Here is a 14,667-nt window from a genome sequence, read left to right as displayed (position 1 = left end):
CATGTCTGTTTTTGTGTTATGGGTGTTTGGTCTACACAGCAGGTCATCAGATACCATAAGGCTAAGTTATAGATGTTTGTGAGCCACCCTGTGGGTGCTGGGAATTGAACTCGGGTCCTGTGGAAGAGCAGCCTGCTCTCCTAACCACAGAGCCATCTCTCCAGCCCCCAGCGGCCATGTGCTTTACAAGCGGGATGCCTAGGAAAATCGCCATGAGGTGCCAGTTCACACCCAGGAGGATGGCTGAAATAACTAAACTGGAGAGTAGCAAGTGCTGGCGGGAATGTGGTGGGCACCGTGTATTGCCGGTGGGAGCGTGAAACGGCGCAGCCACCGTGAAAAGTGAGTCGGGGTCTCCTTAGGGAGTCAAGCACAGGAGTACGAGACGACTGAGCAGTTCCCCTCCTGGATGCTACTCAGCAGATCTCCACAAAGGCCCTCACACAGGGGCTTGGAAACACGCGCATAGCAGCATTGCTCACCAGCAGTGAAAGGTGAGAACCATCAAGTGACGGTTGATGAGCATGAGCACACTGTAATGCACCCACGCCATCACCGAGCCCGAAGAGGAGATGAAGGGCTAGGGAGAGGGCCCCATGGGTAGAGGCTCGTAGAGTCTAAGCCTGGTAACCTGAGTCACATTCCCAGAGGTGAGGCCAAAACCAAACCAAAGAGAAGCACACCAGGCCTGGTAGCTGATCTGGAATCCCGGCAATCCCACAGCAAGGCAGGAGGAGGAGAGAAGAGACTCCCAGAGGCCCGTGGGCCTAGACCCTGCCCTCGGGAAGCTTGCGGCCAACTGGAAAGCTTGCCCAGCACAGAAACAACACGGAGCAAGAGGACCAGCTCCCAAAAGTTGTTCTTTGGACCATGTATGCGTCATGGTGTGTGCATGCACACTCGTACGCAAACGAGAAAGGGCATGAAATGTTGATGTGTGTGGTGATATGTAAAGTATAACCTTTATGTCCGGCTTTAAGTGAAAGGTACAGTAAAGCCTTTGCATCCGCTTTTGAGTGAGATGTTTCGGCAAAGCCTTGGCTGTGTTTGGGTCAATCGGTAGAGGCTGAGAAATTATTCTGAGCCTGTTTGAACCTTGAAGAAACGTCGTCTCTCTGGAGAATCTACACTAGGTGCTACGTGGGAGCTTGCAGCTGCACAGACCTGGGTCCCGAGACACTCCTGGCACACCTGGAGTTCTTTCTTTTGGTTATGGCGAGCCATGGTCAAAGGGGCAGAGGTTTGTGTGGGTTGTCTGCTCTCCTGGGCAGCAGGAGTCCCCTCTTCCCAGTGTGAACCTCGGGGATGAGAGCGGTCCTAGGTCACTGTCACCTGGGGGTTTAGCCCAGGCCTCTCCTTCAGAGCTGGAACTCCCGGCTTGTCACAGGGATGTGGGAGCTTTGCTTCAGGAGACAAGAACCAGCTCAGATGGACACCTCGGTTACCAGGTGAGGTCAGGACAGGCCTGGGAGACGGGCAGGCAGCCTTGCAGTGCAGTCCTTCCAGGAGGAGGGGCCACCCTTTCTCCTGAGGGTCATTAGCGATGCTTCTGTCCCCCGCTGGCTCCTCAGCAGTTTACCTAAGACTGGCACTTCCGGGTGGCTTGGTGCTTCTATGATGAAACTGTTTTACTTCCTGCATTGGCACAGGGAATTTTTGGGTTGACAGATTTTGTTATTCATTTTGACGCCAACGTCTTTATGAAGAACTTGGCCAAGAACGCTGTCGCACTATTTAAGCAAGAAATGAAATCATTTTTTACCATTTTTGAAAACTGTCATTGTCGCCTGACCCCAAATATCATCTTTCAGAGGTCACATTACAAAGAGCTGTTTTCTTCTTTCTGCGTGTTCTTTCTGATTTTGTTTAGAGTTTCTGAGCATTAGACGTGTGACCTAGAAACCCACCATTTGTGTTTTCTCTTCCTTCTTTGGAAAGCGTTGCTGGTTATTTCTTGTGCCTAGTATTTCAAGGAAGTTTGGTTAGTTGAGAAAGACACACAATTTCCTTTCCTTCTGAAAGAACCCTCCTTCTATTTTAAGAGTCCCAGGCCTAGGGAAGATTTGGGACTTAAGCCTAGAGGCATTGCTCCAGGCTGAAAGGAGTGGGGCCAAACAAGAAGGTAAGCGCAGGATTGGGGGCTCCGAGCTCTGGAAGGAGGGTACTTTCTTGCGCGATGCTCCCTGGCGGCGCGAAGACTTCTGGGACATAGAGTTTCTGCGCACCTCCTGGCGAGAAAGGGGAGCCTTGGCACTTGGATTTCCGGAAAGATGCTGAGCATGCGCGTGTCGGCCTGCGCGTGTGTTCGTGCATGCGCACCGCCCCTGCGCCGCCCTTGACTTCCTGCAGGTCCGGGGTTGAGGCTATCTTCCCTCCCCGAGCTTTTGCTTCTCTAAGCTGGAGTCGCCGAGCCTGCGGGGCCGAGGCCGGAGCTTCGGGGTCGGCAGCGGACAGGGGCGGCGGGACCGCCCGCTCGGTGAGGCCCGGGGGCGCGGATCGGGGCCGCGGGAGGGAGGATGGGCCTGGCACCCGGGCTCCCCGCTGTCCCCAGCCTGCGGGGCTCGGGAGGGGCGCGGGGGCCGGGCTGACAGCAGGACAGCTGCACCGCTTTGGGCTGCGTAGACCGTGTGAGGACCAAGGGTGCGGGCACTGCAGGGGTTAGCAGCTCCGGACTCCCACCGTGTCGCTCGGCGCCCATCAGCACCGGTACTCTGCCTGTTCTCCCTAGTCTAGCCTTGTAGCATCATAACGGTCCAGTGCGGGAAGTCTGCTTTTGCCTCCGCGCGTGGAGGAAGGCTGAGTCTGCGGTGGTGGGAGACTTGGTCGAGGTTGTGCAGGGGTTTGCTGATACGAAGGCCATTGTTCTCCAGTTCCTCCCTTTACTTACTCCTTTTTCAGATGTGCAGCAGTGACAAGTTTGGTTGGATACAAACCGACATCTTTTTCTTTCTTTCTTTCTTTCTTTCTTTCTTTCTTTCTTTCTTTTTTTTTTTTCTCTCTCTCTCTCCCTTTCTTTCTCTCTCACGCACTCTTTCTTCCTCCTCTTCTTCATCTTCCTCCTTCTTCCTTACTCCTCCTCCTCCTCCTCTTCCTTTTGGTGTGGTTTGGCTTTTGGTTTTTTCAAGACAGGGTTTCTCAGTGTGTCCTTGGCTGATCCTTGGTAGATCAGACTGGCCTTGAACTCACATTTCCGCCTGCCTCTGCCTCCCTGGGTGCTGGGATTTCAGGTGCGTACCACTGCGCCCGGCTCCCATTTTTCTTTTTTTATGTTTTTATTTTGGAGACAGACTCGCTATGTTGCCCATGTTGTTCCGGCACTCGGTGATTCTCCTGACTCAGCCTCCAGAGAGTTGGGGCCACCCGTTTGTCTCCTCACGGAACATAAACCCAAACATGTAGAGCTCAGGTTCTCCATTCACGTGACGTGTTTTCAACAGTTTCAATAGGAAATTAGAAAATAAGTCATCTTTTTGTACCTTTGCCTGTTGATAAAAAAGTGTTGTGTTCAGCGACGGAAGTGTAGCCATCCAGCTGCCAGCTGTTGGACTTAGGTGTGTGATTCCTTGCCATCTTCCGTGCCACCTCTTGGAAGTGTTTGTAGGCTGTGATTTGATTTGTCGGTTGTCTGTGTAGACCAGCTAATCCCCGATTTCAGTGACCTTTCCCTCCCACAGGTCCATCATCAGCCGTGTCTACACCTTCCCAAGAGCAGCAGAAAATGAGCACGGCAAAGGTGAGTTTTACCTGTTTGTACTTTTTTCCCCCTCGCTCCTTTGTAATGTGTTTGGGGGACTTACGAGGTCTGTTCTTTAAAATGGTATGGAGGAAGGAGTAAGTAAAGGAGATTGTAATGTAAAATGCAGCCTTCGTGGCAGATTGTCACGGGCTGTTGTGTTGGGCAGTCTGATAATTGTAGGCTAATGGAGTTCCTTGGCAGTGTTAGAAAAAGAAAAATAGTATCCACTCTATCACCTGCAGCTACTGTTGGGAGATGCCATTTTTGTTGCTTCTGGGTATTAAATATTTCCCAGCACTTGACATTTTCCTTTAGTGAAGTTGGGGTGATTGTGGACAGCGTTCCTAATAACATTTGAGCCCTGTGTTCTCCTTGCTAGGTCTGTACGCAGACGCTCAGCTGCCCAAGAACTTGTTGTCTAACATTTTTTCAGGAACCAGGTCATAAGCCAATGTGATATATTTTCATCTTTACTTTTTAAATCTCAAGAGTAAATTTGAGACTATGTGTTGTTTTGTTGTTGTTGTTGTTCGTTTGTTTTTAAGACAGGGTTTCTCTGTGTAGACTTGGCTGTCCTGTCCTGCATTGTAGCCCAGGCTAGCCTTGAACTCACAGCAATCTACTAGTCTATACCTCCGAGTGCTGGGATTAAAGGTGTGTGCCATTACGCCCAGCTTGATACCATTTTTTTAAAGCAATTTTTCAAAACTTGAGTGTGTGCCCACGTGTGCATGTGTGGGGCCCAGTATGTACCACATTCATATGAAGGTCAGAGAACAGCTTGTGGGAGTGAGTTCTCTCCCTCCATATGGACTCAGGGGTGGATCCAGGTTGTCAGGCTGTGTGGCAAGTGCTTGTACCCACCGAGCCATTTCCCTAGTGCTACCATGCCGGCATTACTCAAGAGAGGGCCAGAACAGCTTCTGAAATAATAGTCAGTGTGCACTGTTACAGCACCGGGAAAAAGAGCCGCTTCACGGTGACGAGTGGCTGCTTAATCTAGGGGACAGTGCAAGGGCATGGAGGGGCAGATCCAACTGGAAGAGTCTTATCCACAGAACCTTACCCACCTAATTATGAAGTCACACATAAAATCATACAGTCTCATCCAAAGAATCATAATCTCATCCATAGAATTAGAGTCTCGTACATAGAATCGTAGTCTCATACATAGAATCACACTCTTATACGTAGAATCACAGTCTCATCCATAGCATCACAGTCTCATACATAGAATCACAGAGGCTTGTACATAGCATCACAGTCTCATACATAGATCACAGAGTCTCATACATAGAATCACAGTCTTGTACATAGACTCACAGAGTCTCATACATAGAATCACAGTCTTGTACATAGATCATAGAGTCTCGTACATAGAATCATAGTCTCATACATAGGGTTCTAACATGGTGTCTATGGGCAGTATGCATGCATATGGTGCACAGACACACACGCAGGCAAAACACTCAAACATAAGATGGAAATTAAGCTCTCTTTCATGTATAAATTTAGTTCTTGACTCGAGTTTTCTTGATGCTTGTCTTTTTATACTGTTTCCTTAGCTGATGATTCTTAATGTTGTGTTTACATTTGTGGGAGGATTTTTCTTCTTTGGGTTACTAGAGATAGTGTCTGGATTGTCCACTCTAGGCAAAGAAAGAGAAGTTATTACCGTAATGCAACTGCACTCCAGGTCTGCCTGTTTGACTCACCTCTCCTTTACAGAGGTGATGGCTGCAGAGTCTGGAGGTAAATAGGGAGGGTACCTAATGGCTTAGCTACCTTTCCTGCTGTTGTAACACGGGCTAGAGAGATGGCTTAGCAGTTAATATTTGCTGCTCTTCCAGAGGCTCCAGGTTGATACCAGCACCCACATGGTGACTGACAACCATCAGTAGCTCCAGCTCCAGGCAATCCGACACCCTCTTCTGGCCATAGGCACTGTGCACTGTGCACATAATACATACATGCATGCGTGTGTGCAGACAGACAGACAGAGAGAACATTCATAAAATAATGACGTCTTTAAAAAACTACTCTAATGGCAAGTGTGCTGGTACATACTTTTAATTCCACCACTCAGGGGATAGAGGCAGACAGATCTCTTGTGAGTTCAAGGCCAGCCTGGTCTACAAAATGAGTTCCAAGACAGCTAAGGCTGTTACACAGAGAAACTCTGTCTTCAAAAACCAAGCCAAAACAAAACAAAAAACCTCTGACAAAAGCAGTTTAAGAGAGATAGGCTTGGGCTGGAGAGATGGCTCAGAGGTTAAGAGCACTGGTTGCTCTTCCAGAGGTCCTGAGTTCAATTCCCAGCAACCACAAGGTGGGCTACAATCATCTATAATGAGATCTTATGCCCTCTTCTGGCATGCTGGTGTACATGCAGGCAGAACATTATACATAATAAATAAATTTGAGAGAGAGAGAGAGAGAGAGAGAGAGTTTATTTTGGCTCGCAGTTCCAGGTTGCAGTCCATCCCAGCAGGAAGTCAGCAGTGGACACTTGGAGCAGCTGCTCACTCTGCATCCCCAGTCAAAAAGCAGGAAGCAGTGAAAGTTTGCGCTCGCCTCACATTGTCTGTGTAGCCAAAATCTAAGCCAAGGGAATGAAGGCTCACATAGTGGGCAGGCCAGCTGACCTCCCCTAGAAGGCCTAGCTACCACCCTGTCTCTCCAGTGACGAATCTCATCAAGCTCACCACTGAGATTAGCCCGCACACCCAATTAGAGGTGATGAGTTCACCAAGGAGGCTAATCTGCTCAAATTAGGGAAAGAAAACGCCTATCCACTGTGGGGAGAGTTGAGTGTGTATCCTGGTGTCTGACAGCCCTGGATTGGATCGGAATGCCTGCTGATCCCACACAAACCATTGTTTATCTCGCACTGAATGTTCTCTTGGAATGGTGCGTGTGTGATCATATCACACATCGGGCCAGGGAGTCCTGTGCGTCACTTCTCAGTCAGCTAGTCGCCCCTTGGAAGCCAGGAGCCCCGTGACGGGACCCCGAATGGGCCCTGCTGGGGAGGCTGCCATTTGCTCTGCCTGCGCACCAGCGGCCCCCGGGGAAAGTGGCCCATAGCTGTGGGCTGTCTTGTCCAGAGCTCTTCTCTGTACCTAGAAGGCATCACTGAGACGCTCCTACGATGGGACCTGCCTTCCAGTGTTCTTAGAAGAATGGAATGTGTTTTCTGTTGTTTTTTTTTAAATATGTGTTTATTATTGCTGTGTTAATGTGTGTGCCTGTGTGTGTGTGTGTGCCCATGTGCATGCAGGGGCTCACGAGGCCAGAAGGTGTCAGGTCTCTGGGACTGGAATTACTGGACCAGTGGTGCTGCCAAACATGGGTGCTGGGAACTGAACTCGGGTGCTCTGCAGGGGGCTCTCTAACTGAGCCATCATGCTGGCCTCTGGGCTTTGGTTTTTGATGGTGGAGATAACCACGAGTGGTTGGTTTACTGCTAATTTAAAGCTGGCGCCACCTCCAAAGCTGCCCTCAGGAGAGCACCTCCTTCATGCCTTTGCGCCTACTTTCCTGCCCAACCTTTACGAACTGGCACTGTTCCAGTCTGCCTTTCCTTAACCCCCGCTTTTTCTCATATATCTTATTCTAATACCAACCCTAGGTGTTGAGTTCTTCTTCTGTTGTTTTTGTTTGTTTGTCTGTTGTTTTTAATCTTACATATTACCACAAGAAAGGAATATTTGCTGTGAAACTTGAAATAAACGCAACAGGTACAGTTGGCCGTGCAAATGAAACATGCAGAATTCAGAGCTGAAAGCCAGGGCTGGCAAGAGGACTCAGTGAACAAAGCTCATGCCACCAAACCTGACAACTCGAGTTTGAGCCCCGACCCCACATGGCGGAAGGAGAGACCCGCCTGCTAGTTCTTCTCTGACCCGCAAAAGTTGCTGCCACACACATGCGGAAATAAAGTTAAAAATGGGGAAACCCAGCAGGGGACTGAGAGAAAAGGGGCAGGGCGGGGGCTGTGAGTATCCATCCCGCCATAAAGGACTCAGAAGGACCGCCAGCAGGAGACTGAAGACGGTGACAGTCTGACGGATGGGTGCATTTGCTACGTATGTGAATTCTCCTCCTCGGGCTCTAGAGAGCAGAAATGGTGTTTTGCATATCTTACAGCATATCCCAGAATCCAACTGAAAAATGGGGACTCAGCTGTTGTAGAGGTCTCAGTTTCATGTAGTGTGACAATATACCCTAAGAGAGGCAGCCCATGGGAGAGGGTTTATTTGGCTCACAATTCCAGGTTCTGGTCCATAATTCTGAGGACGTCAGCAGCGGAAATGTTAAGAGGCCATATTGCATCCCAATAGAGAGCAAAGAACACTAAATTCATGCATGCATGCTAGCACTCAGCTTGCGTTCTCCACTCTTAGGTCATGCAGGATCTGTGTCCAAAGAACAATGCCAGCCACAATGGGCCGGCCTTCCCACTTCAGTTAAAGACTCCCCGACAGGCCAGCCTAGTAGGCCAAGCCCTTATTGCAACCCCTTTTCCCAGGTGGGTCCAGATTGTGTCAGGTTGATGGTTAACTGTCACATCGGAGTCCTGGTTGTGCTTTCGTAGAACGTTTACAGTGTGGTTTGTTTCCTTCCAGGCTCTGTCACAGAAGTAAGGTGTGCATTGTTCGTATACCTTACTTTACTTGTGTCCCTACCTGGGGGGTGGGGAAAGCTTGCTCGTCTGGGCCTTGTGTGCATCTCCTAACTCTGACCTGTCGTTGCAGGGCCCCCTGTCATTCCAGGATGTGGCTGTGGACTTCACGCAGGAGGAGTGGCAGCAGCTGGCTTCTGAAGAGAAGACGACGTACAGGGATGTGATGCTGGAGAACTATAGCAACCTCGTTTCCGTGGGTGAGGGCCGCTTGCTTCCTAAGTACTGGGAATGTGATGATCTGTCTTTGAGTTGAAGGAACGAGTGCTAAGACTTGTGTCCTTGGGCAGATAGCACTGGGTATTTCTCTACTGCTCCGTGAGAGATTCTGCTTTGCCCACCTGTGGCGCCTCCAGCGTGTCAGGCGTCTTAGCTGCATCCTCATACACAGAAGGCCTTTGATCGGCAAACGGGGGACACTGTGTAACTTGAGGCGCAGCTTCCTTTCCCACGGTGGTTGTGCCGCCAGTTAGTCCAGACCCTCCTCCTTTTCCTGTTAACAGGGTATGACGTCACCAAGCCAACCGTGATCGTTAAGTTGGAGCAGGGAGAAGAGCCGTGGATGGCGGAGGGCGACCGCCATGCTCAGAGTCATTGGGGTGAGTGAACAGGGTGTGGTCCTATTTAAATTCATTAATTTTGTAGGGAAGCTTTTGAAACCTGACGATTTAGAGCAAATGAAATCCAGACATACAGGGATTTCTTTGTATTCAGAATTAAGAAAAAAGATGGTGGAGGGTAGAGCTGGTGGGAGGAAATCTAAGTCATGACATTGAAAGGACAGTGAAGGCCGAACGGCCAGTGAGCAGCCGCTGGGTGTCCGAAGTGTTTGGATGCTGGCTGTGGGACTTGCTTCAAATGGGAGGAACATGGGGACCTCTCAGGATGTTCTGACCCTGTGCCACGGAGAAAGGCAAAGATTTCACTGGGTGCGGTGGCTCAGGTCTGCAGTCCCAAAACCCCAGGGAGGGCTTGAGAATCGCTGAAAGTTGAAGGCCAGCCTGGTCTAAATAAAAAGACACAATTTTAAATAAAAGCGAAAGCACAGGTTTTAGAAGTGTCCAAGGTGTCGTCCTATGTGACGGGGTGTGGCCGTTGTGAAAGCAGAGGTGTCCTCGTGTGGTGATGCACTGCCATGCGATAGGATGGGGGTGTTTCTCCCAAACCTAGACCGCAGTGAAACATTTCTTTTTCACATTTCCCCGCTTCCCTTTGCTGTGAGTCCCCACTTCTAGCTAGGCCTGGCGCCCTCAGTAACTTCAGTACTTATGCTTTCCACTCATCATTTCGTAGGTCATTTTCATTTTTCTGTCAGAGTTGTGAATATAGTATTCGTAAAGTCACTAAGGTGCTTGCTTCAGTGTAAATTTACTCTCTCCTCACTTAGCCACCCCCCATACACACGCTACATATTTAAATCAAAGGAAAGAGACCTGCACATCCATAGTAACTTTTGCTCATAGATTGTCCCTAAATATGACACTCAGGTACCACCCTGCTCCTGTGGCTTGTGTATTCATGTGACATTTGTTCACTCTTACTCCTCTCTAGAAACCAGTAAAGCAGTTAACCTCATAGAAGGAATCCAAGAAAGTGAAGAGAAACATCTGAAGCAAGTTGATGATCTCAACAGCCAACAAGCCGAGAAGGGGGGTGCGTGTGATAGCGCCTGCAGCCTGGAGCCGCACCTCAGCTCTGCAAGCACTCATGGTTGTGTCTCCTGTGGGAAGCCTCTGGAATGCACTTCAGAACTGATTAGTAGTGATGGGAGCTACGCAGCACGAAAGCCCAGCAAGTGCGCCGAGTGTGGGGAAACACGCAGAGGGAAGCCCGAAGACTTTAATCAAGATGGAGACACCTCTTCGCAGCAGGATGAGGGTCTTCTGCAGACAGTGGCCGTTTTGGAGAAACCCTTTGATTACGAGTGCATGGGGCCCCTGGGCAGGGAGCGCATCTTCGTGGCTCAGGAGGGCGCTTGTCTGGCAGAGAAGCCCTATGAGTGGGACGGCGCTGGACCAGACTTCATCCCGATGTCCGACTTCAGTGCCTATCAGAGTTCACAACTGGAAATGAAGCCCTTCGAGTGTGCGCAGTGCGGGAAGACCTTCTGCAAGAAGTCCAAGTTCATCATTCATCAGCGAGCGCACACGGGCGAGAAGCCGTACGCCTGCAGCGTGTGCGGCAAGGCCTTCAGCCAGAAGGGGACCCTCACCGTCCACCGGAGGTCGCACCTGGAGGAGAAGCCCTACAAGTGCAGCGAGTGCGGCAAGACCTTCTGCCAGAAGCTGCACCTCACGCAGCACCTGCGGACGCACTCGGGCGAGAAGCCCTACGCCTGCGCCGAGTGCGGCAAGACCTTCTGCCAGAAGACGCACCTCACCCTTCACCAGAGGAACCACTCGGGCGAGCGGCCCTACCCGTGCAGCCAGTGCGGCAAGTCCTTCTCCCGCAGGTCCGCCCTCAGCGACCACCAGAGGACGCACACGGGCGAGAAGCTCTTCCGGTGCGGCGAGTGCGGCAAGGCCTACTACCGGAAGTCCACGCTCATCACCCACCAGCGGACGCACACGGGCGAGAAGCCCTACGAGTGCAGCGAGTGCGGCAAGGCCTTCTCGCGGGTGTCCTACCTCAGTGTGCACTACCGGAGCCACCTGGAGGAGAAGCCCTACGAGTGCGCCGACTGCGGGAAGGCCTTCGGCCTCAGCTCGGCCTTCGTCCGGCACCGGCGGGCGCACGCCGAGGGGGAGGAGCGCGCCCCCGAGTGCGCGGGCTGCGGCGGCGGGAAGCCCCTCCCCCAGGGCGCGGCCCCGAGCGCGCACCCCGCCGGGCCCGCTGAGGCCAACACTTACGACTGCAACATCTGCGGGAGGGCCTTCTCCGACCCGGCCGGCTACAGCGTGCACTACCGCGGCCACTCGGACGAGAAGCCCTTCGGCTGCGGCGAGTGCGGCAAGACCTTCTCGCACAATTCGTCCCTCTTCCGGCACCAGAGGACGCACACCGGCGAGAAGCCCTACGAGTGCCGCGAGTGCGGCAAGTTCTTCTCGCAGAAGTCGTACCTCACCATCCACCACCGCATCCACTCGGGCGAGAAGCCCTACGCGTGCAGCAAGTGCGGGAAGGTCTTCTCGCGGATGTCCAACCTCACCGTGCACTACCGGAGCCATTCGGGGGAGAAGCCCTACGAGTGTAACGAGTGCGGGAAGGTCTTCTCCCAGAAGTCCTACCTCACCGTGCACCACCGGACTCACTCAGGGGAGAAGCCTTACGAATGCAGCGAATGCGGGAAAAAATTCCACCACAGATCGGCCTTCAACAGCCATCAGAGAATCCACAGAAGAGAGACGATGAGTGTACTCACCGTGGAGAACCTCTGACATCTCAAAAACAAGCAAACATTTTCCTAGAGTGACTGTTGGAAGTGTCATAGGCAGTCAAGGACGGACCTTTCCCCCAGGCTTTATTAAAGTCTGTGGTGCTGGGAATTGAATCCAGGGCCTTTTGCATGCCGTAGAACTTCTCCCCTGAGCTGCCCCCCGGGGGTTCACAAGTTGAGCGTTCGTGCTCTTGAGTGAGAAGTCCTAACACAAAAACCATTTTGACTTGAATTTTCAGAGAAGAATCTGCAAAATTTCAGCAAGATGCAAACCGTGACTATATCATTTATGGGACACTAGGTAATTTTTACATGAGTGATACTTTTAAAGTATTTAATATTTATTTTTGATTTAAATTGTATTTACATATCAGGGAGACTTGCTAAGAAATGTCGATAAGGTGAATGTGTAACATATCTTGGAAAATTACGCTAAAAGCCATATTTCTGATGTTAAAACAGGTGTCTATAGAAAAGATGCAAGAAGCTCTCAGTTCTGAATAAACTTATAAAGTGAAATTATAAAGCCAGGAGTTGATCGTAGGATGACCAAATACGTGGCATCTCTGATGCTCTAGAAATGCAATTTACTAGTAATTCTATGCAGCTTTTTTTGCAATCATGGCTTTGAATAGTTTGTGAAAACATGGTATTGAGTATTAGAGTGACAAAGTGTTGCAAGGGGATGGCTATATTGGTGAAATGTTATAAATAGGAAAGTACATAATTTTCTATTCAGAATTTAAAAGTGGATTTTTTTTTTAATGCTTACCAGTAGAGTTGTTTTTGTACAAAAAAAATTCAACTGGAATTTTTAAAGTACAATTTTTAAAAAATAATATTTTGGTAAACTGTGCTGTCTTAGTCAGTGTTCTGTTGCTGTCAAGAGACACTGTGACCAAGGCAATTCTTACAAGGGTGAACATTTAATTGGGGCTACTTACAGTTTAGCCCATTATTGTCATGGTCGGAAGCATGGCGGCACGCAGGCAGACATGGTGCTGGAGCCAGACTGAGAGTTCTGCATCTGGATCCACAGGCAGAGAAAGAGAGATACTGGGTCTGGCCTGGGCACTTGAAACCCCAAAACCTACCCCCAGTGACACACTCCAGCAAGGCCACACCTACTGTCACTCCCTAGTGACCAAGATTCAACCAAGAACCATGGGAGCCGTTCCTATTGAAACCACCACATATGCAAACATAATTTAGGGTCGCTTATATCCATTTCACCAGGAAAGTGTAATATAGCATAAATATGGCGTCACTTTTGTTCATTGCCGCCCTGTTCCAGGGCTTTAAACCAAAGTATGCTTCTAGCAGACATCTGCTTGAGGCTTTTTGGCATAATCCCTTGCCACAAGTTTGGCCGCCTACCATTCTCCACGTGAGAATCCCAAGCAAGCAGTTTAAATCAATGATCATGATTGACTTCCGCTTGCCAGCCAGTGGCCTCTCATTGCCCACAGTAGATCTGTCCCAAGACTGCCCGTTAATACTTGAAGCAAGATAGTCCCAAACCATAAGTACTGTGGTTCTGCAGCACTTTAATGTGGTCGCCCAGAGAGCTGCTGAGTGATGGACAAGAAGTGACTACAATGTAGGATCACTGGACAAAAGGACGATTGACAGCCCCGTGAGATTTCCTCAACACTCCACAGGAGGAAGTCAGTTTAAACCTTGGGAACTGCCTGCCGAGGATATAGACTTGGCCAAGCACGCATGAGGCCCTGTGTCCGGTCTCCAGTGCTCCCCTCCCCAAAATATAATCCGCTTCCACTTAGTGTCTTTGCACTGTGGTGGACAGCCCACGCCACAGATAGACTACAGAAAGTCAGGCTTGAGGTTGGGAGGAGGCACTCCCGGAACTTGATTACAGAGGTTGCTTGTTCTGTAAATGGTGTTCATATCCACCCTACTCCAGGAATACAGAGATAGCTGAGTATTCCGAAAGCTAACAGCCTCATGAAGAAAACGTGTGAAGAAATATTTATCATCTTAGTGCAGTGTGGAGAAGAAGCTCTTTAATAAGACAAAGGGAGACCAGCAGCTACACGCGCCATTCAGAGCGGTGCGATATTGCCAGTTTCGTCCCAAATGAAATCTGCTCTAGTGCCAGTAATCGTACACAGAAAGACCTGGAGAACAAGTGAGGGGAAAAACAACAAGAAAAGTAGAGATCTGTAAAGGAGTAGGGCTTTCATCTGGCACGACCCTCACAGAGCACATCCCAGGACATGTTTAGATGTTGGAGTTATAAATTCGGGTTATAAATAATGAAGGAATTGAACAAGGTCCTTACATACAAGGTCATTTTATAACACTAGCGTTTTAAAAAAAAAAAAAAGCATAAATTATTTTGAGAGCAATGCCTGTTTACAAAAATTCCCAAGTACATAAGGAAAGATGCGTTTTCAAGAATTTTACCTAGAAAAAAATATGAGCTCACAGTAGGGCGTCTTGTAGCTTTCAGGAGACGCTTGGGGAGATGGCAGTTTCTCCTGTTAGCCCACATGTAGTGGAACCTCAAAGTCTAGCTTTTCATGGAAATAAACAAGCTGAATCTACATCTGTGCAAGCAGTTAACAGTTCAATACTTACCGATGCTAGTTCATAAAGTAAAACAGTGTGGCTGCTGGAGAGACAGCGCCACAGTTCCAAGTGTGTGCTGCTCCTGCAGAGGACCGGAGCTTGGTTCCCAGCGTCCACACGGGGCAGCTCACAACCACCTGGAACTTCAGGTCTGTGAGCACCTGCAGCCATGTACACACACGCACACATGCACACGATTTAAAAATCTGAAGAGGCAGAAGGAGGCATTGACCTCAACTTTGGTGACAAGAGTGCATATGTAGTGAGCCCTTGCATCAA

The 14,667-nt window shown here is 49.8% G+C and overlaps 1 protein-coding gene across 2 annotated transcripts; it reads left to right on the top strand.

Moving 5' to 3' along the window:
- The first annotated feature begins 2,274 nt into the window (after nucleotides 1-2,274).
- On the top strand, nucleotides 2,275-12,637 carry Rbak (RB associated KRAB zinc finger). Of its 2 annotated transcripts, XM_021652975.2 has the most exons (5): nucleotides 2,340-2,476; nucleotides 3,675-3,733; nucleotides 8,494-8,620; nucleotides 8,924-9,019; nucleotides 9,972-12,637. In XM_021652975.2, exons 2-5 carry the CDS (start codon nucleotides 3,719-3,721, stop codon nucleotides 11,795-11,797), a joined length of 2,064 nt encoding a protein of 687 aa, XP_021508650.2. In that variant the 5' UTR covers nucleotides 2,340-2,476; nucleotides 3,675-3,718; the 3' UTR covers nucleotides 11,798-12,637. The 2 variants fall into 2 exon arrangements, with proteins under 2 accessions (XP_060224050.1, XP_021508650.2); XM_060368067.1 differs by lacking the exon at nucleotides 3,675-3,733 and having other exon boundaries at nucleotides 2,275-2,476.
- The last annotated feature ends 2,030 nt before the right edge of the window (nucleotides 12,638-14,667 follow it).

Source organism: Meriones unguiculatus, chromosome 15, assembly GCF_030254825.1.
Source record: "Meriones unguiculatus strain TT.TT164.6M chromosome 15, Bangor_MerUng_6.1, whole genome shotgun sequence".
NCBI classification, from domain to species: Eukaryota; Metazoa; Chordata; class Mammalia; order Rodentia; family Muridae; genus Meriones; species Meriones unguiculatus.
The sequence above is the reverse complement of the archived record's forward strand: the minus strand, read 5'-3'. Positions and strand labels throughout refer to the sequence as shown.